This window comes from Leucoraja erinacea, chromosome 5 (genome assembly GCF_028641065.1).
Source record: "Leucoraja erinacea ecotype New England chromosome 5, Leri_hhj_1, whole genome shotgun sequence".
Lineage (NCBI taxonomy): Eukaryota > Metazoa > Chordata > Chondrichthyes > Rajiformes > Rajidae > Leucoraja > Leucoraja erinaceus.
Genome location: NC_073381.1, coordinates 16805432 through 16827880, shown reverse-complemented (window position 1 = coordinate 16827880; position 22449 = coordinate 16805432). Strand labels below are relative to the sequence as shown.

Genomic DNA, 22449 nt, shown 5'->3' with positions numbered 1-22449 from the left:
TGTTCCCAATTATTAAAGAGACAATGATTGCTTAAACTATTTCCTTAAATTGAGGCTGGATGAAAGAATGATGGTTTTTGGTTCTTAAAATCATGATTGGATGAAGGCACTTTAGGACACAATGTACAGGGAGAAATTGTTTTAAAAAAAAAAAACTCAGGCTGAACAACTTCTTTCCAGATACTACGAAACAGTTTCTGATGTCCTAAGCTCAGTTCAAAAGATGGAGGAGAGTCTGAAGCGACTGAAGCAAGCAAGGAAATCTGCAGCTCCAAGCAGCATGGGAACAACTAGTGGCGGGATCAGTGACGATAATAAAATCAGGCTACAACTTGCTTTGGATGTCGAGTACCTATGGGAACAGGTAGGTCACTTATAGGAGCAGGGAGGTTCAACTGCAGTTGTACAGGGCCTTGGTGAGACCACACCTGGAGTATTGCGTACAGTTTTGGTCTCCTAATCTGAGGAAAGACATTCTTGCCATCGAGGGAGTACAGAGAAGGTTCACCAGACTGATTCCTGGGATGTCAGGACTTTCATATGAAGAAAGACTGGATAGACTTGGCTTGCACTCGCTAGAATTTAGAAGATTGAGGGGGGAATCTTATAGAAACTTACAGAATTCTTAAGGGGTTGGACAGGCTAGATGTAGGAAGATTGTTCCTGATGTTGGGGAAATCCAGAACAAGGGGTCACAATTTATGGATAAGGGGGAAATCTTTTAGGACCGGGATGAGAATTTCTTTTTTCACACGGAGAGTGGTGAATCTGTGGAATTCTCTGCCACAGAAAGTAGTTGAGGCCAGTCATTGGCATATTAAGAGGGAGTTAGATGTGGCCCTTGTGGATAAAGTATGGAGAGAAGGCAGGTACGGGATAGTGAGTTGGATGATCAGCCATTTGGTTATATTGAATGGCGGTGAAAGATGGCGAAGGGAATGGCCTACTGCTGACCTATTTGATGTTTCTATGTTGGCGGCCCAACAGGTTGTGGCGCCTTGGAATAGGGGCGTACATGGTAAATGGTAGGGTGGTGAGGAATACACTTGAACAGAGGGATCTGGGATAACCTGATTCTCATAGTTCCTTGAAGGTTTCTTTATTTCTCATATAGCTATAGGGTGGTAAAGAAAGCTTCTGGTATGCTGCTGCCACACAAATCACAAATTACAACCGGCATTGGTGAGACCAATGTGGAGTTTGGTGTACAATTTTGGCGCCCATTATATAGGAAGGATGTCAACCAAAATAGAGAGAGTACAGACGGAGATTTACTAGAATTAATTGCCTGGGTTTCAATTATCACTAAGTTACAGAATGATAGGTTGGGACAATATAGAAGTGTCACGGTTGATCGATCTGGGGCGCAGAAGGTCAAGGGGGTATCTCCTTAACTAAACTAAACTTTATGGTGATCTGATTATCTTACAAGTGTGATGTTACAATCCTTTTTATTTGAAAAAAGGGAACATCCAATACAAAGAATGCATAATTTAGTAGTAATATCTCACTAGAGTAATACTTTTCTGGGGTAAATGCATTGGTTGTCGAACCAGTTAATTGATCATATTTGCCTTTCTATCCCCAGGTCCAGAGGGCCTGCAGATGTCAGCAGGTGTGGAATGCTCTGCCAGTGGAAGTGGTGGAGGCAGGTTGCCATTGGTATCATTTAAAAATAAATTGGATAGGCATATGGATGAGAAGGGAATGGAGGGTTATGGTATGAGTGCAGGCAGGTGGGACTAAGGGAAAAAAGTTGTTTGGCACGGACTTGTAGGGCCGAGATGGCCTGTTTCCGTGCTGTAATTGTTATATGGTTATATTTAAGAGGGAGTTAGATGTGGCCCTTGTGGCTAAAGTGATCCGTGATACCCCCTGATGGGATTGCAGCTTGTAAATCTCTGAAGGATGTTTGTGCATACTGAGTATGGGGTGATGATCGTTCATGGTCATATTGAATGGCAGTGCAGGCTCAAAGGGCCGAATGGCCTACTGCTGCACCTATTTTCTATGTTTCTGTTTCCTCGGCCCAATTAGGTTGTGGCGCCATGGAATGGGGTTGGTGTTGGTAGGGTGGTGAGGAGACACTTGGAACTGGGTGGTCATAGATATGCTGATTCTCAATGTTTTTATATTTTCTTTATTTTATATTCTTCTATAGGTTGTGGTACAATGGCGCATCTGGTATAGCTGCTGCCACACAGTGCCAGAGACCCAGGTTCGAACCGGACCGTGGGTGCTGACTATGTAGAGTTTGCACGTTCTCCCTGTAACCGTATGGTTTTCCACCGGGTGCTCCGGTTTCCTCGTACATCCCAGAGACGTGCGGATTTGTAGGTTAATTGGCCTCTGTAAATTATTACTAATGTGTTGGGAGTGGATGAGAAAGTGGGGCAATATAGAACGTGTGCACGGGTGATCGATAGCGGGCATAGGCCAAAGGTCAATGCTGTATCTCCTTAACTAAACTAAACTTTATGGTTTGATCTGAATTATCTTAAAAGGTGTATAAGTTATAATCCCTATTTATTTAAAAAAAGTTACATCCAATACAAAGAATGCATAATTTAGTAGTAATATCTCACTAGAGTAATACTTCTCTGTTGTAAATGCATTGGTTGTCGAACCAGTTAATTGATCATATTTGCCTTTCTATTTCCCAGGTCCAGAAACTGGGCCTGCAGATGTCATCCTTCACACAGTTTGCTGCTCTGCTGGATATAGTGCAAGCTGCCAAAGGTGCGGCTGCAGTTGAGCCTGTCTGACAGACTGCGGGAGCCAGGAAGAAACAACAAACTCCACCCTCTGGCTGGATTACAACAAACGTTTCACCACACCAGCCGCTTTAATGCTATGTTTCACAGTTATAATTCGCAAGGTGGGCGGGCGTGTGTTGCAAATCTCTTCTTGAGTCTGAGCCGCGATAAATCATGAAGGTGGGATTGCAGCTTGTAAATCTCTGAAGGATGTTTGTGCAACGTAGGTATGGGGTTACTGATCGTTCATTGGTTTGTTGTACCTATAATTCTTAGTGGGGAATTGGACAATATGTGGAGGATGCAGGATTTCAGTGGCTGCATCAGGCAAGTGCAATTTATCTTTCACACTCTTTATATGTAGTTGGAATTGGAACTACTAAGACAAGAACTGTGATTTTTTTTTTCCTCCCCCCCCCCCCCCCCCACTCCAATAGTGGGGAAGAATGTAAAGTAAAGCATTATTCAAATTCTACTATGTCAATGATTTCTCATCTTATTTAAATAAATTAACAAGGATTTCTGGAGAAATATCTTGTCTGAATAATGGTTGAAATATGGAACTTAGTGTTGCTGGTTTGAGCTGAATCGTAGAGATGCATTCCTGATAACTAGGAATATTATTAGAGGTGGGGGAGACAAAAGAATCTGAAAAAGGAGGAAGGTTGGGAGTGAAATGTAGAACCAGAGGGAAGGATGGTGGGTAGAAAGGAATGGAGGGGGAGTGAGAAACATGGAGACATGCGGTGGGGTGATGAGTAGGTGGAGAAGGGGAAATGAATTGAGTGATGGGGGTGGGGGAGAGAGGAAGTTGAAAGAAGGTGTGTCTGGGTGGGGAGGAAAAATGTTGGGTTTGAAAAATTAAAAGGGGAAGAATACCTGAAATTGGAGAATTGAACGTCCATGCAATTGCGTTGTAGACTACCCAAGCAGAATGAGGTGTTCTTCCAGTTCATTCAAATGAACCCGCCGGGTTCCTCCAATGGTGTGTTCTTTGCTCAAGGTTTCAGCGTCCGGACTCCCTTGTGTCACCCTTTTATGAAAGTTCTTCGAGAAGTTCCTTTGTTTTTAATGTCCTTCATTACCATGTATAACGACTACATGGTTACATTCTTTACATGATGAGAATTACCTGGATACTTCGAACTGTTCAATCATTTAAAGCATGAAATAGATAAAATGTGGTTGATGTATGGAACTAATTCACTTTGAAAATAACGCTGAGGGAAGTATTGCTGACTGGGAATGTTCCTGCTTGGATTGCTGTGAGATTGGGTGAATGCCCCTGAGAACAAGCTGAGTTTACCCACAAGGTTTACATTAAACTGAACTCTGGATTGTCTACAGCTGCCCTGACTCAACATTATATTACTGAACAAGAAGTGCAGAAAAGAATACAAAATATCTGGTTCATTTCGGCCCATGCTTAGAGTTGAAGTTGGAAGGTCAGACGTTCAGGTGTGGTTACTTCAGCATATCATTTGGGCAGGATTTCACTGAAAGTGCTGTGCTGTCAGTGGTGTCATTTATCAGACAAGGCTTTAAACCTGGGCCCTGTCTGCCCGCTTGGGTGGAAGGAAAAGATAATAAGCTAATTTTCAATGCAGGCTGGATGCTGTTCTCCTATTGTTTACAAAGGACCTTCCGGGGAAGACAGCCTATGATCCTGACCCAGTTTGGCCTATACATGACTGCAAACACGCACCAATGCAGTGGCTCCCGTCCATCTGCCTATTGAAACAGTTGCAGGCAGTTCAGATCTATCAAGTGATCATGAATGCTTCAAGGAGTAGATCCTTGGTGCCTTCCCTGTTCGGGTGTAATTTCAACCTGAACTGTTTATATGGATACCACATAAATAAGGAGCATAGTTACACAGACACAATTTGCAGCATGTAAATACATTTAGTTTAAAATTATCAAATTGTGGCATTTTAACAGACTATTCTTTCTTGCCATTATTACTTTCCTATATGTCTCCAATATGTTAGTTTATGTATGCCATTTATGTATATTAGTGCCATCACTCCTGATTCAAAAGACCAGAAAAAGATGTAGAAACAAAGACCAGATGCTGGTTAATACACAAAAAGACACAAAGTGCTGGAGTAACTTAGCAGGGCAGCATTCCTGGAGAATATGGATTGGTGCCCTTTTCCAGGTTTCTTTACTGTCCCCCCACTCCCCCCCCCCCCCCCCCCCCCCATCCCCCTATCAATTTTCTCCAGGGTTGCTGCCTGACCTGCTGAGTTACTACAGCACTTTGTGTCCTGGCCAGAAGAAGCCATTAGGTTCAATGACAAACTGCTGCTGATGGTTCTTTTTGAGGACCATTTGCTCCCATCTCAATGGTTCTTTTCCCTGTTTATTTTTTACTGAACTATTTTCCAGTAATTTTTCCATGAGCACAACATATATTAAAATATGTTTAATTCTGATTTTAAAGGAAGTTTCTTTACTCTGCCAAGAAACAGCAACATTTCCAATGTCCCATCGTAAACTCGGAAAAAGAATGGCTTGTCTATTCGAATCTCTGTGGTTGTGTTGGTGACTGAGAGATCTTCTGCAATGACTTGCTCTCTCTCATCTTCCATGACTTCAAAAATAATGCTTTGTATAACCTAAAAAAATATATACGCATGATTTTTAATGGAGTGAAGAAGCTCAAAGAAACACATTTATTAATAAATGTATTAATAATTTATTAATAAATTAATATAAATTAAAAAAGAAAAAGAACAAATACAATTTTATCTAGCACTTTTGACATAATAAAGTGTTTCAAATCTCACAGATTTTCAATCAAAACTTATACCGAGCTGCCTGTGGAGATATAAGGGCAATTGGCTGAAAGTTCAATCGAAAAGGAGCTTTTATAAGTGATAGTAGTGGAATTAGGCCATTCGGCCCATCAAGCAGAGCTCTGGATGAGGTCAATGTTGGAGGTCTGGCCAGGAGATGCGGTAACGCTATATTCTGCACTCTTGATATTTTTCTCTTTGCAGTCAGGTTGTACTTGTGTAATGGCTTGATTGTACTCGTGTGCAGTATGATTTGGCTGGATAGCACAAAGGTCTACACAGTATCTCACAATACATGACAATAATAAACCAATGACAATGTTTGAAGATAGAGTTTCAGCAGCAGATAAGCTTAGATAGGCAGGTTGAGTAGACAAGGGATAATTTGATATTGGGGCGGGACAGGGAGGGGGGGGGGGGGGGGGGGGGGGGAGCTGTAATGTCCAGATTGGGAACTCTCTCATTCAACCATAGCAAGCATCTTGGGATGTATCTCATTTAGACAAGGTTGTACTTTCCGGATGTCATTTATCTTTTTGGATATGGGTGTGGTATTGTTCCCCTACCTGTTCTGGCACCAGCCGTTGGGCACTGCTTATCCTGGAGAAGTTGGCTTGACCACCCAGCATGTCTGGATCCTGGCTGAACAACTCTTTCACGTTGTAGGTGCCTTCCCACACAAAGCGTGGCATTACAAGCTTCACAAACCTGAAAAATGCAAGATAAATAAATGTCCCCAGATATCAATCAATTGAGCATGCAAGGTAACTTTTTTATGGGGTGAAATTAGACTTGGGATAGAAGGCAAAATCGGCTAAGACTCAATGTCACCTTTCTGATTCATTGTCCATCTACAATGCCAGAGTTTAAAAGCATCACACATCAGGACCCGGATTAACAGAGAGAGCTAGTCTAACGCCAACATTTTTGCAGCACCCATCTCCAATTTGTCCATTGACCTGCCCACTTGACAATGGAGATATAAATGTTGTCTCATTGTGTGCAACCCTTCATGTACCTTGGATATTTTGGTAAATTAGAATAAGGAGAGATTGCTCTTCGAAAAGTGATGTCCAGATAGCAATATACAAACCGTTAAATATGGTAGCCCAGGCTAATCTGACCTTAAAATCCACAATGGAAATGGAAAATTCTGGAAATGTTCAGTAGGTCAGGCAGCATAAGGGAAGAAAAGCAGAGTTAACATTTCAGTTTGAGGACTTTTTGTCAGTCTTCTGCTTCACTTTGAAACCTTAATGCTGTTTCTTTTTCCACGGATGCTGCTTGATTTGTTCAGTGTTTCTGCTTTTATATCAGATTTCCAGTATCAAAACTCTTTTTAAAAACATTTATGCCTGAAATCACAACGCCAATCTCCGTGGTTCCACCTCGGAGTGGTAAACTTCATAGCAGTTATATAAAGCTTGTGTATGTAATCTTGGTTGGACCACACTTGAAACATTTGATCAGTCTGATCTCCATATAATAAGACATAGGGACACAAGAAGGGTTCACAAGGATGATGCCAGAACTGAAAGATAGTTACTGTCGGGGAAGATAGGACCAGGTTGAGCGTATTTTCCCTCTCAAAGAAAAGATTTTGTGGTGACCTAGTAGAATGAAACAATGAGTTGCACTTATAACACCATTTGTATGTTCTGGATTACTTACAACACAACAGTTTCCCAGCCATCCATTGAATAATGAAGGTACACAAAAAAGCTGGAGAAACTCAGCGGGTGCAGCAGCATCTATAGAGCGAAGGAAATAGGCAACGTTTCGGGCCGAAACCCTTCTTCAGACTGAATATGGCTTATTTCTTAGGCTTACTTCTAGCATGACTCTAGGATCCATAACATCTTTAATAATCTCTAAGATCCTGAAATAATTTGATGGATTGACATACAGTAATATAGAAAATAGGTGCAGTAGGCCATTCGGCCCTTCGAGCCTTCACCGCCATTCAATATGATCATGGCTGATCATCCAACTCAGTATCCTGTACCTGCCTTCTCTCCATACCCCCTGATCCCTTTAGCTACAAGGACCACATTTAACTCCCTCTTAAATATAGCCAATGAACTGGCCTCAACTGCATTCTGTGGCATAGAATTCCACAGATTCACCACTCTCTGTGTGAAAACTGTTTTTCTCATCTCGGTCCTAAAAGATTTCCCCCTTATCCTTAAACTGCAACCCCTTGTTCTGGACTTCTCCAACATCGGGAACAATCTTCCTGCATCTAGCCTGTCCAACCCCTTAAGAATTTTGTAAGTTTCTATAAGATTCCCCCCTCAATCTTCTAAATTCTAGCGAGTACAAGCCGAGTCTATCCAGTCTTTCTTCATATGAAAGTCCTGACATCCCAGGAATCAGACTGGTGAACCTTCTCCGTACTCCCTCTATGGCAAGAATGTCCTTCCTCAGATTAGGAAGATGTACATCTTCAAAACTAGGAGTCATAGAGAGAAAATAATTTCCTTGTGAGCCATTAAAGAAATCTCTTTACCCAGAATTGGTAGCAATGTAGAACTCAGTACCGCAAGGGTAGTTGAGGTTTTTTGGATTGTTGAATTTAAGGAAAGCCTCTTAAGCCCGATAGATGGGAACGGCTGGGTATTAAAAGGGAAGGTGAAGCAGGAATTTGTGGGGATGGCATGGGTCCCGTTATCTGCTTCTATGCAGTAAGTTCAATGAATCTAGAAAGAAAAGTTGTAAAAATTCTGAGTACCCAGTCTGAGAGTCGCCCAGGATTCTGTCAGTTGTCAGGGTCCTTTCAAAGTTCTTCATTTTGGCTGGTCGAACCGGTTGAATTAGCATGACATACATTGTCTCACTCAGTGGAAGTTTAATCATTGTGTATTCGGGAGCAGTCTTGTACTGAAGCTGGCCGCACCAAATTGTCATAGGTACTTTGACTTTGTCCCCCGCATCATTGAAGAAATCTTGAAGTTCTGTCCCGTGGCATTGAGATCTGGTTTTCCATCTTCCTGAGGGAAGAAAAGTTATTTTGATAGCGTTACAAAGAACATTCCCACATGTGTAGAGACGCTGGCCTTTTGTCCCAAGACTCAAATTCATGTAGATATTGGAATGAAAAAAAAAAATTTGCATCACAATTTTACGCTTTAAAGGAGTAACGATTTGGATGGACAACAGGGAAATTTGCTACTTTTGAATAATGCCAGGAGCACTTTTATCTACATCAAATTGGAAAGGGGTAATATTGGAATGTGCTAACTGAGGAATGTGTGATTGTAGCATCCCAATATTGTGCCATTTAATGTATGTTCCTAGCGTTGCATTAGTTTATTGTTATCAATTGGGAGCACTGCGGAACCTGTATTCAAAGTTTCCAGCAGTGCATGTTCGTAGCCTTGTGACAATTTATTGTTACCCACTCACAGCACTGCAGAATCTGTATTCAAAGTTCCCAGCACTGGGTCAATTCATGATAGGTTCCCAGTGGTGGAGTGTCAGTGTGTCGGGGAGAGGCTGGGCCCTTGGATCACTATAGGTGATAACTTGATAATTGGTGTGCTAAACAGATATTGGTTCCCAGCATCAGTTCAATTTATTGTCATGGATTCCCAGCACCAGGAATCTGTCAGCATAAGTTGGCAGTGCCAGATCCATTTATCAACTACCACTGAACCAATTTACTGCTAGGAGTTCCCGGCATGTAACAAATTATCACGTGCACAGCACTAGTCGATTTATCATGATAGATTGCTCGGCACTGAAGCAACTTGTCATCATGGGTTCCAAGCAACATATCAACTCATTGTCATGAATGCCTGGCATAGAACCAATATCACGAGTTGCCAGGAGTGAATACATTCCAAGCACTAAACAACTTGGGCACAGTGTATTTGATTCCAGGTAGACAAAAGTGCTGGAGAAACTCAGCGGGTGCAGCAGCATCTATGGAGCGAAGGAAATAGGCAACGTTTCGTCCCGAAACGTTGCCTATTTCCTTCGCTCCATAGATGCTGCTGCACCCGCTGAGTTTCTCCAGCACTTTTGTCTACCTTCGATTTTCTAGCATCTGCAGTTCCTTCTTAAATATTTGTGTCCAGCACTGGTTATTGAAAGTTATTGTTTCCCATGGCTGGAGAATTCGTCATCGTGATTCCAAACATTATTTATTTTTCCTAGGTTTCCACACTGGATCAACATATCATTGACATGGCAGTGAAGAAGGCGAATGGTATGTTAGCATTCATAGCGAAAGGATTTGAGTATAGGAGCAGGGAGGTTCTACTGCAGTTGTATAGGGTCTTGGTGAGACCACACCTGGAGTATTGCCTACAGTTTTGGTCTCCTAATCTGAGGAAAGACATTCTTGCCATAGAGGGAGTACAGAGAAGGTTCACCAGACTGATTCCTGGGATGTCAGGATTTTCATATGAAGAAAGACTGGATAGACTTGGTTTGTACTCGCTAGAATTTAGAAGATTGAGGGGGGATCTTATAGAAACTTACAAAATTCTTAAGGGGTTGGACAGGCTAGATGCAGGAAGATTGTTCCCGATGTTGGGGAAGTCCAGAACTAGGGGTCATAGTTTAAGGATAAGGGGGAAATCTTTTAGGACCGAGATGAGAAAAACACTTTTCACACAGAGAGTAGTGAATCTCTGGAATTCTCTCCCACAGAATGTAGTTGAGGCCAGTTCATTGGCTATATTTAAGAGGGAGTTAGATGTGGCCCTTGTGGCTAAAGGGATCAGGGGGTATGGAGAGAAGGCAGGTACAGGATACTGAGTTGGATGATCAGTCATGATCATATTGAATGGCGGTGCAGGCTCGTGGGGCCAAATGGCCTACTCCTGTACCTATTTTCTATGTTTCTATGACATGTTCCAATCGCTGTACCAGTTCATCATTGATTGCATGTAGCATCATAAATTCTCCACACCGAATCAATTTATCATCTTAGATTTCCAGAGTAGTGTCAATCTTATCAGATTATAAAAATTGTTTCAATTTCCCCATCGCTAGCTAGATTAATTTGTCACCAAAGGCCCCAGCATTGTATCAAACCATCTTAGATTCACAGCGATATTTAAGTTGTTCAAAGCAGATTACAAATAACATCTTTATAATGTGGAAACAAGGAACTGCAGATGCTGATTTCAGATTCCGTGTGGAGAATTTGTGATGTTAATTTGATATGCTGCATGGATCCAATGATGAATATTTATAATCCCAACATACAAATATACAAAGTACAAATATATCATCATATGTTCCCAGAACTTTATAAATGTATTATGTTTTTTAGTTTTAACTGCTTAGAATTATACTCTAGGTTCCCAATGCTCTACCATTTATTAACACTGGGTTAATTTATCCTGCTGTGAGCGTATTCATCATATAACCATATAACAGCACGGAAAACAGGCCATCTCAGCCCTTCAAGTCCATGCCGAACACTTATTTTGCCCTAGTATGTATGTGGAAGGTAATTGCCATACATGTGTCTCTAGGGAATTCCTTTCTTTTTTTGGTCAAAAAGATTATGCCAGCACCACTCTACACCTCTCAGTCCCTTAGGAAATCACAAGGTGACGTTAACACAGCTCAAAAATGTTAACCTGCACGTTTTCCCTTTGTTATGGCACATTTTATCAAAACACGTTTTCAAAATCAACTTACACTTCTAGTGCTACCACCTTTAATCCTGCATGCTACCTTTATCAAAAGAAAAACTCTCAAAAGCACTCAAAACCAGCCAGATAACAGACGGAAAGAAACCCCAGAGGAATCAGACTAAGAAGTACAGGAACAGGTCTTTCAAGTCTCTTTGATCATTCAACTACATTGTGACTGATTTCAGCCACCGCCATGAAACCATGACTCAGTAGGAGGGAGGAACTGAAGGGAATCCACATTAGTCAGAAAATGATGTTACGTAAACTGTTGGGACTGAAGGCAGATAAATCCCCAGGGCCTGATGGTCTGCATTCCAGAAGACTCAAGGAGGTGGCCCTAGATATCGTGGATGAATTGGTGATTATTTTCCAATGGTTTCTCGACTGGATCAGTTCCTGTGGACTGGAGGGTAGCCAGTGTAACTCCACTTTTTAAGAAAGGAAGCTAGAGATAAAATGTGGAATTATGGACCAGTTAGCCTTACATCGGTAGTGGGGAAGATGCTGGAGTTAATCACTACAGATGTTATAGCAGCGCATTTGGAAAGCAGTAATGGGATCAGTCAAACTCAGCATGGATTTATGAAGGGGAAATCTTGCTTGACTAACCTTTTGAAATTTTTTGAGGATTTAACAAATACAATGGATAAGGGAGAGCCAGTGAACGTGGTGTATCTGGACTTTCAAAAAGCCATTGACAAGATCCCTTTGTTCACTTTGGGAAAAAAAATGATAGGGCAAGTTATTTTCTAAATGAGGAGGAGCTGCGTTGTAATGCAACGCAAAGGGATCTAGGGGTATTAGTACATGAATCACTGAAAGTTAGTATGCAGGTGCAGCAAGCAATCAGGAAGGCCAATGGAGTTTTGGCCTTTATTGCTAGGGGGATTGAGTATAAAAACACGGAGGTCTTGCTGCAGCTGTACACAGTATTAGTGAGACCACATTTGGAATACTGTGTACAGTTCTGGGGTCCATACTTAAGAAAGGATGTACTAGCCCTGGAGGCAGTGCAGCGAAGGTTTACAAGATTATTTCCTGCAATGAGGGGATTGACATATGAGGAAAGGTTAAGTAGGCTGGAACTCTACTCTTTGGAGTTTAGAAGAATGAGAGGCGATCTCATTGAAACATATAAGATCGTGAGGGGCCTTGATCGGGTGGATGCACCGAGGAAATGATCGGGGAAACTAGAACTAGGGGACATAGTTGCAGAATAAGGGGGGGCTCTTTTAAAACTGAGATGAGGAAGAACTTCTTCACCCAGAGGGTGGTTAATTTATGGAATTCACTGCCCCAGGGAGCAGTGGAAGCAGAAACTTTAAATATATTTAAGACTAAAATAGATGTTTTTTTAGCTGCCAAGGGGATAAGGGGCTACGGGGAGAGGGCAGGGATATGGACCTAGGTATGGTTAGTATAGTAAGACCTGAGTGATCTCCTGGACAAGTGTCGATCGCCTGGATTGGGGTCGGAGAGGAATTTCCCGGTTTTTTTCCCCGAATTGGACCTGGGTTTTTATCCATTTTTTTGCCTCCCCCAGGAGATCACGAGGTTCTTGGGGTGGAGAGGGGTGATAGCGGTATAAAGGGGAGGGTAGTGTCTTGTGTTCTGTGTCTTGTGTCTACTCTTTGTGGGTAAGTGTGCCTGTTTAGTGTTCAGCCATGAGCGAATGGCGGTGCGGGCTCGACGGACCTGGTGGTCTACTCTCGCACCTACTTTCTATGTTTCTATGTTTCTATCCCACAAAAGAGATTAGTGTGCAAAATGAGAGCACACGGTATTGGGGGTAGGGTATTGACATGAATAGAGAACTGGTTGGCAGACAGGAAGCAAAGAGTAGGAATTAACGGGTCCTTTTCATAATGGCAGGCAGTGACTAGTGGGGTGCCACAAGGCTCGGTGCTGGGACCCCAGTTGTTTACAACGATTTAGACGAGGGAATTAAATGTAACATCTCCAAGTTTGCGGATGACACAAAGCTGGGTGGCAGTGTGAGCTGTGAGGAGGATGCTATGAGGCTGCAGGGTGGATAGGTTAGGTGAGGGGGCAGAAGTATGGCAGATGCAGTATAATGTGGATAAATGTGAGATCCACTTTGGTAGCAAGAACAGGAAAGCAGATTATTATCTGAATTATGTCAGATTAGGAGAAGGGGATGTGCAACAAGACCTGGGTGTACTTGTACATCAGCCACTGAAAGTAAACATGCAGGTACAGCAGTCAGTGAAGAAAGCTAATGACATGTTGGCCTTCATTGCGAGAGGATTTGAGTTTAGGAGCAAGGAGATCCAACTGCAGTTGTACAGGGCCCTGGTGGGACCGCACCTGGAGAATTGTGTGCAATTTTGGTCTCCTAATTTGAGGAAGGACATTATTGCTATTGAGGCAGTGCAACGTAGGTTCACCAGATTAATTCCCGGGATGGCAGGACTGACATGATGAAAGAATGGGTCGACTGGGCTTGTATTCGCTGGAATTTAGAAGGTTGAGAGGGGATCTTATAGAAACATATACATTTTTTAGAGGACTGAACAGGGTAGATGCAGGAAAAATGTTCCCGTTGTTGGGGGAGTCCAGAACCAGGGGTCATAGTTTAAGAAAAAGGGGTAAGTCATTTAGGACTGAGATGAGGAAAAACTTTTTCACCCGGAGTTGAAAATCTATGGAATTCTCTGCCGCAGAAGACAATGGAGGCCAATTCACTGGATGTTTTTCAAGAGAGAGTTAGATTTAGCTCTTTGGGCTAAGGGAATCAAGTTGATATGGGGGAAATGGTTGGAATGGGGTACTGATTTTTGATGATCAGCCATGATCATATTGAATGGCGGTGCTGGCTCGAAGGGCCAAATGGCCTACTCCTGCACCTATTGTCTATATTTTTAGTGTAGTCTTATTTAATATCTGTCAAATTCCATTTTGAGAAACTCAATTCAACCTCAGGCTGAGGTTTTCACTACTCTTTGCGTAAAGAAATTCTCTATGTGTCACTCTCACCCCCACTCCAGCTTTAATCTTATTTACATTCTGTTCAAGGACATTTTTTGGTCCTCCATCTACCCTGTTGAATTCTTCATTCATTTTGCACAAGAAAGGGGTTCAGCTTGGTTGTTTTTTCCGAAGAAGCAGAACAGCATTGCTAAAGGGGGTGAAATTTTAAATAGACATCCCATTTGAATGATCAAATTTTTGTAATGTTTGATACTACTTTATGAAATATCCAACCCACATAACTGTTGAAATGCCATGTCAAATCAATCTATCTTTCTATTAATCATGGTCTTTCAAGGAACCCCTTAAAGTTCCTTATTCCCCTTATTCCCAGGTACATGGACAAATATAGGTACTTTTTTTAAGAAAGCTGGTAAATTGTTCTGTGCTGTTTAGGTCATTTCCAGTTACTTAAAGTAAGGTTATAAGCAGTTAGTGAATATATCTCCAATAAAAATTCTGAATATTTAAAAAGAAAACCCAGTTTTCAGTTTCATCAAAAAATTTGAACCAGTTTTAACAGCAAAATAAAACCATTCTATAAATTTCCTGCCAAATTTGCTGCTTCCTGCGATTTTTACAAGCAGTTTGAGGAGGAAATGGACATGAACAGCTGTGGGTACGGATTCTTTTCGGCGACTGCAGGTGTCATATCAGTGTTGGCAAAAGATTTTGAACATTTCAAAATCCAGCGGCGACAAGAAAATGTTGGGAGATTTGAAAAAACACAGCGCGCCAATACGTCATCACGCCGCGTCACGCCGCAAATAGGTCAGTCAATGATGCCGGCAGTCGCCGAAAAAAAATCGCCAAGTGGGACAGGCCCTGTAGAGTTGCTGCCTTACAGCGCCAGATACCCGGGTTCGATCCCGACTACGGGTGCTGTCCGACTACGGAGTTTGTACATAGAAACATAGAAAATAGGTGCAGGAGTAGGCCATTCGGCCCTTCGAGCCTGCACCGCCATTCAATATGATCATGGCTGATCATCCAACTCAGTATCCCATACTTGCCTTCTCTCCATACCCCCTGATCCCTTTAGCCACAAGGGCCACATTTAACTCCCTCTTAAATATAGTCAATGAACTGGCCTCAACTACCTTCTGTGGCAGAGAATTCCACAGATTCACCACTCTCTATGTAAAAAAAAAAATTCTCATCTCGGTCCTAAAAGATTTCCCCCTTAACCTTAAACTATGACCCCTTGTCCTGGACTTTCCCCAACATCTCCCTGTGATGATGTGGGTTTACCCCAGGTGCTCCGGTTTCCTCCCACACTCCAAAGATGTACAGGTTTGTAGGTTAATTGGCTTGGTGTAATTGTAAAAATGTCCCTAGCTTGTGTAGGATAGTGTTAGTGTACAAGGATCGCTGGTTGGCGCGGACTTGGTGGGCTGATGGACCTGTTTCCACGTTGGAAACTAAACTAAACTCCCCAAAAAGCTCCTGCAAACGAGTGGAGTCTGAGTACAGCTAATGCCCGGTTTTGTGATCATCCCCTCGCTTCCCTCTGAACCTTCTGAATTTGTAGTCGGCAGGGCAGTACTCTGCATTTCGCCAACTTGGACGTGCTGTTAGTGCCCCGTTAAAACGGTCTAGTGAAGGTGATTTGACTGTATTGTTGTCTAGTTTATTCAATTCCCTTAAGGTTCTTACAAAGAATGAGTTCTTATAAATATCTGTCCTGGCGAAGAGATGTCACACAGACATCTCTTGGCCATTAACGGGATCATCCTCCAACCTCAATGTTCAAACCCAGTCTATGTGACTACAAAGCTAACGGTCTGGTGAATCTCACAGCTCAGCTCAAAACCAGTCGGGGACTGAACCTATCTGAAAATCAGTGGTGTTTCCTTGGATTTCTTCCCAGCGGTCTGTTCGGAATGTTGGATGTTACCCGACAAGCCATTTCACTGCTTTCGAAGCTGCTTCCGGTTCCCCAGGGCCTAACCTTTAAAGTGAATAAAGCTGGCCACCAGCAGGTTGGTGCGGGGAGTCACTAGACCGGCCACTAGATTGTCCAGCCGGCCCCCACTTGCTCTGTGGACGAGGCTGTTGATTGACTTTTCAACCACTCGGGGCTGGCTGAAGTTGGCACTTCCCAGCTGCACCTCAGGATAGAAGAGTCGGAGGCTCTGGACGAAGCTGTGGTGAAGCCTCAGGCCCTCCTGGAAGACCATCCAGGTGCCGGTAGACAGGGAGCCGCGCTGGTGGGAGAGGATGTCTTGCAGGAGCAGCCGGAATTGCTGATGCATGTCCTGGGAGCGCTGGCTGTCCCTGATCTCTCCACAGCTGCTGTCGGAGAGGCCCAAAACGTCGTGGAATTTGTCAGCGGTTGACCCCTCCGCACCCACTAAAAGACTGGCCAGCACCATGTGGAGGTACGGAGGGGAGAGCACCGTGGCCCCCGACCTCTCCCGCGACATCCAGCGAGAGAACCAGGAAGTGCCCAGAGCGGCCTGGAGACTGGATAAATATCTCCTCTTACTGCGGCTGGGCTGCACCTGTTCCTCCTTCTCCTCCTCATCCCACCATGCACCCTTGGAGCCGTTGACCTGGTTGGCATTAACTTCAACCACTCCGGGCAAGGTCGTCTCGTTCCCATCGATCTCCACCGAAGAGGTCAATTGATTACAGCTAACCAGACTAAAAGGGTGGATGTAGGGCCGGTAAGATGCCCCTGGTTCCATGAGTGCCCCAATGCAGAGGAGGGGGAAGATCAGCTTCATCCTCTTCCTCTTCTCAGCTAAGGCTGGAATCAGAGAGGAAACATATGTTGGTTATCACACAGTGAAGTGTCAAGTGTGTTTAGTTGTCATATGCACCAGGAACGGAATAGTGAAATTCTTACTTGCTGCAGATTTGCAGGAACATTATCGCAACAAATAAAATAATCAATAGTACAATATATTATCATTGTCTATCAGTGACTATCTTACACTCAATGCCTAGACCTATGAAAGCAAGCGTACAATATGGCTTCTTTGCCACTCTCTCAACTTTTGTTGCCACTTTAAGAAAATTATTTACTTGGTCAGCAAGATCGCTCTGTACATCAATGCTGTTAAGGATCGTGCAATTAATTGTATATTTTCCCCTTCCCCTGAAAGCATGCAGGTACAGCAGGCAGTGAAGAAAGTGATTGGCATGTTGACCTTCATAACAAGAGGGGTTGAGTATTGGAGCAAAGAGGCCCTAGTGAGAACACATCTGGAGCATTATGTGCAGTTTTGGTCTCCAAATTTGAGGAAGGACATTCTTGCTATTGAGGGAGTGCAGCGTAGGTTCGCAAGGTTAATTGCTGGGATGGCGGGATATGTTGATAGAATGGAGTAGCTGGGCATGTATATGCTGGAATTTAGGATGAGAGGGGATCTTATTGAAACATTAAAGGTTTGGACACGCTAGAGGCAGGAAACATGATCCTAATGTTGGGGGAGTCCAGAACCAGGGGCCACAGTTTAAGAATGAGGGGTAAGTCATTTAGAACGGATATGAGGAAATACTTTTTCACACAGAGAGTGGTGAGTCTGTGGAATTCTCTGCCTCAGAGGGCGGTGGAGGCCGGTTCTCTGGATGCTTTCAAGAGAGAGTTATATAGAACTCTTAAAGATACCAGAGTCAAGGGAGAAGGCAGGAACGGGGTACTGATTGTGGATGATCAGCCATGATCACATTGAATGGCGGTGCTGGCTCGAAGGCCCGAATGGCCTACGCCTGCACCTATTGTCTATTGTCTATTTGACCTCCCAAAGGTGCAACATCTCACAATTCATCAGATTAAACACCTATCTGCCATTACTCCGCCCAATTTATATCTCGCTGTATCCGTAATAACCTTCCTCTCTGTCCGCGACCCCAGCAATCTTGGTGTCATCTGCAAACTTATTAACCAACCCATCTACATTTATGTCCAAGGCATTTGTATATCTCATGAACAGCAGAGCATAGCCTGAATATTGTAGATAGACACAACTCAGCAGGACAGGCAGCATCTCTGCTGAAAAGGAATGGGTGATGTTTCAGGTCGAGACCCTTCTTCAGACTGAATATTGTCCTTCCTTCAGTTCCGATCCATACGACCAAGTCACCATTATACCCGTGCATCTCAATCTTCTGGATCAGCCTACCATGGGTGACTTCATCAAATGCCTTAAGGGCCTGTCCCACAAGCATGGGACTGCATGCGGCAAGCGCGACCTAACGTGGTCGCTTGAGCCGTACGGCCTCGCGGGGCCGGTCCCACTTCGATCGCCAGAGCCGTATGGAGTTGTGCGGAGCTGGTCCCGACATCGCGCAGAGCTCCAAAATACTGACACTGTCCAAAATTTCCGCGCAGCCACATTGAGGCCGTACGCAGCGCCTCGACGGGCGTGCGCAGCGTATCGACGTCGTACACAGCGTCTTGACGCCGTATGCAGCGTCTTAAATGAATGAATGAATGAATGATATCTTTTATTTCGAACGATTTAAAAAAAAAGAAAAGATGAAAATGAATAAATAAAAGGAAAATTATATATATACATATATATATATACATAAATACATACACACAAATACATACACACATATACATGTACATATATATACATACATACATATACACATATACACACATACATAACATATATGTACCTACATAAATTAAAAAATCAAAAGCCAATTTCAACATAATACACATTAGACTCGTTCAAAAAGGGATAGGAAGAAGCCTATGCTTGTCAAGTCCTACCCCCATTCTTCACCATTAACAAATGCAAAATTCAATAAAATAAACTAAACAGACAATTCAAATAAAACGACTCCAATCAAGCTATTAAGAAAAAAAGAACAAAAAAGAAAAGAACAAAAAGACCAAGCACCATTAACATCTGTGAGATTTACATTCTCCTTCCTCATTACTGTACTTTTCAAAGATATATCTTTTGTACATTTTTTAAAATTATATTCATACTTTGTTTAATCGTTTCGTCAAGACCATTCCACAAAACCACCCCACAAATGGAAATACACATACTTTTTAAATTGGTCCGAGCATAATGCTGTTTCAAGTTTAGTGTCCCTCTGAAGTTATAACCCCCCTCTCTGTCTTTGAACAGTTTTTGTATGTTTACAGGTAGCAGTTTATTTTTTTGCTTTATAAATTATTTGTGCAGTCTTAAATTCTCCCAGATCCTTAATCTTTAAGGTGTGTAATTTTAAATACAGTATATTGGTGTGTTCATGATATCCTACATTGTTTACTATACGAATAGCTCTTTTTTGTAGTGTGCTTAGTGATTGTAAGGTGGTTTTGTAGATGTTGCCCCATACTTCCACACAGTAATTTAAATACGGTAACACAAGTGAGCTGTACAGAATATACAGCGCTCTCTCATTCAAAACATGCCTTGCTTTCCCCATCACTCCAATACTCCGTGCTACTTTTGCTCTCGCATGTTTTATATGGGGTTTCCAGCAGATTTTGTGATCAAGAATCACACCCAGAAATTTATTTTCATACTCTTTCTATTTCAACATTATTTATCATTACTTTTACTTGTGTATTTATTTTGCGTTTTCCAAACAGCATAAGTTTGGTTTTGTTTAAATTTAATGATAATTTATTCAAATCAAACCATGTTTTTAGTTTACTCATTTCTGCTGTGACCACCTCCAAAAGCTGCTGCAAATTGTCCCCATCACAGAAAATATTAGTGTCATCTGCAAATAACACAAATTTAAAGAGCCAGAGACTTTAAGATTTTGCCTTCCACCACAGTGAGGAGGTGTTTGGTGAACTCACTGTGGTGGATGTTAAATTTGTGTTGACTATGTGTTTTGTCATTTTTTAAAATTATATGTATGACTGCAGGGAAACAGAATTTCGTTCAGACCGAAAAGTCTGAATGACAATAAACGAATCTAATCTAATCTAAGAGGTTTGACACCCTACATATAGCATTAATATACAAAATAAATAATTTGGGGCCCAAAACCGACCCCTGTGGGACTCCACAAGTTATTTCTAAGAATGTTGATTTGCAGTCCCCTATTTGCACAAACTGATGTCTTTTACTTATGTAGCTTCTCATCCACTCTAGTACAACCCCTCTGATTCCATACTTTTCCAGTTTTTTGATTAGCAAATGATGATCAATTGTATCGAATGCTTTATTCAAATCTATAAATACACCCATCTATAAATACGCCTAGTGTGAACTTCCCGCGGACTTCGCTCGAACTTCACGTCAACTAGTACGGGATCACTCGACCTCCGCGCAGCCCCTGCTTCCGGTTTGGCCGCGCTCGCCGCATGCAGTCGCATGCTGGTGGGACAGGCCCTTTACTAAAACCCATGTAGACAACATCCACAACCCTGTCCTCATTAATCACCTTCCTCATCTCCTCAAAAAACTCAAACAAGTTTGTGCTTTGTAGGTAGATTCATCTCGTTGTAGGGGAAACGCCTCAATTGCAATTGTACACCAATTTAATTAATTTATTTATTTATTTGTTCCGAACAAGTAAAGACATAAATAGGAATAAATAACAACAACAAAATCGAAATAGCCAAACAATTGGACATTCCAGGCAATATTTGCAAAGCAATGAAAAGCATAAAGCAAAATTTAAATGTCCAACACTTTTTCTTTACAAGCTCGAAAAGGAGTGAGAAGAAGAAGAACTTATTTAATCTCACCCCTTCTCCCTAAACCCTTCTTCCATATTTATTTATTTATTTATTTATTTATATTTATTCCGAACAAGTAAAGACATTAAAGACATTAATAGTAACAACATCGAAATCATCAAACAATTGGACATTACAATCAATATTTACAAGCAATGAAAAGAACAAAAAGCAAATTTCCAATGTCCAACTCTGTGTCTGTACAAGCTCGAAAAGGAGTGAGAAGAAGAATAACTTATTAAATCTCACCCCTTTTCCCCAACACTTCTACCATATTTAAAAATCAATTAATCAATAATAATAATACTACCCCAGGCAATTTCCCATAATACCCACAGACATATATATACATACAACTATTATACACATACAAACTTCATATATGAAGTAACTTATATACTTTATATTAAAAAATACCTCCTTAACATAATCACTGTCCCACTGAAGGTTAGGGTCTCTGCTTACAATAGCGGCACTCCCTAACTTGAGAAGGAATATATTGCAATTAAGCCTTGAGCTTAGAGAAGCACTTACCGTTAATAAAATTCGGACTTTTGACTGTTCCATGCACATGTGTCATGAAGTGATCTTTTCCCTGCTGAGGTAATTATTAACCAGTCAGCTGTCCATGATAAACAAAAACCTTTGCTAACATTCAAATAGACCACAAGGTAATTGTTACCCTGCTAACCTTGGCATGTCAGTATTGAGGGAGTTGTGACAGGGGAGCATGCGTTTGTGTGGCACCTTCAGGAACTTCCAAGGGGTGTCCCGCACTTTGTATAGAAACATAGAAAATACGTGCAGGAGTAGGCCATTCGGCCCTTCGAGCCTGTACCGCCATTCAATATGAGCATGGCTGATCATCCAACTCAGTATCCTGTACCTGCCTTCTCTCCATACCCCCTGATCTCTTTAGCCACAAGGGCCACAGCTAACCCCCTCTTAAATATAGCCAATGAACTGGTCTCAACTACCTTCTGTGGCAGAGAATTTCAGAGATTCACCACTCTCCGTGTGAAAAATGCTTTTTTCATCTCGGTCCTAAAAGATTTCTCCCTTATCCTTAAACTGTGACCCCTTGTTCTGGAACAAGTCATCACTATCGTGATGTAGGAAACATGCAGCCATTTCACTTAGAGCAAGTTCTGAAAATAGACCTTTGACAAAGATCAGATCATAAAAATGAAAATTAAAGAAGAAATTGCAGCTGCTGGAAATATGAAAGAAAGACAGCAATTGTTACAAAAACTCAGCAGGTCAGGCAGCATCTGTGGAAAGAGAATCAGTAGCTGTTGCAGATCTGGGACCCTTCATTAGAACAGGGGAAGTGGAAAAACCTGATGCTCTCTTTCTTTCGTGCAGCTTCCATGCCGGACATACTGCTGCCACCACCAGCCAACACAGACACAGCCTCCTCGGCCTCTTACGAGCTGCGCCTGCCGCTGCTGCAACCACCACCATCTGCTGCCACACTCCGACCGCCCGTGGGCTACCACCATTGACTCCACTTATCTTCGCCTCTTCCCCATCCACCAGCAAGCCGGGGCGGTCAACTCACCTGGATTCCACGC

The 22449-nt window shown here is 42.4% G+C and overlaps 2 protein-coding genes across 2 annotated transcripts in view; one reads left to right on the top strand and one right to left on the bottom strand.

Annotated features, from left to right (window-relative positions):
- The window catches only part of cog2 (component of oligomeric golgi complex 2), a 55611-nt gene extending 52332 nt beyond the window's left edge, over window positions 1–3279 (top strand). The window contains exons 17-18 of the mRNA XM_055635099.1: window positions 181–364; window positions 2664–3279. Of these exons, the coding sequence (XP_055491074.1) occupies window positions 181–364; window positions 2664–2765 (286 nt within the window). The 3' untranslated portion in view covers window positions 2766–3279. The remainder of the gene's footprint in view (window positions 1–180; window positions 365–2663) is intronic.
- Window positions 3280–5169: 1890 nt separating this feature from the next.
- On the bottom strand, window positions 5170–21404 carry LOC129696957 (angiotensinogen-like). The gene is made up of 5 exons (XM_055635096.1): window positions 21293–21404; window positions 16154–16954; window positions 8289–8547; window positions 6124–6265; window positions 5170–5377 (listed from the first exon to the last, which is right to left on the bottom strand). The coding sequence occupies exons 2-5, from the start codon at window positions 16929–16931 to the stop codon at window positions 5174–5176; spliced, it is 1383 nt and encodes a 460-aa protein (XP_055491071.1). The 5' UTR covers window positions 16932–16954; window positions 21293–21404; the 3' UTR covers window positions 5170–5173.
- Between the last annotated feature and the right edge of the window lie 1045 nt (window positions 21405–22449).

Bases quoted from the DNA above. Each gene is read 5' to 3' on its own strand.
- LOC129696957 (XM_055635096.1), bottom strand. From the start codon at position 16,931: ATGAAGCTGATCTTCCCCCTCCTCTGCATTGGGGCACTCATGGAACCA. The intron at 8,548-16,153 runs GTTAGGCCCTGG...TTCTTCCCTCAG, and splicing joins CAGCTTTATTCACTTTAAAG to GAAGATGGAAAACCAGATCT. The intron at 6,266-8,288 runs GTACTCAGAATT...TGCATTTTTCAG, and splicing joins CTGGGCGACTCTCAGACTGG to GTTTGTGAAGCTTGTAATGC.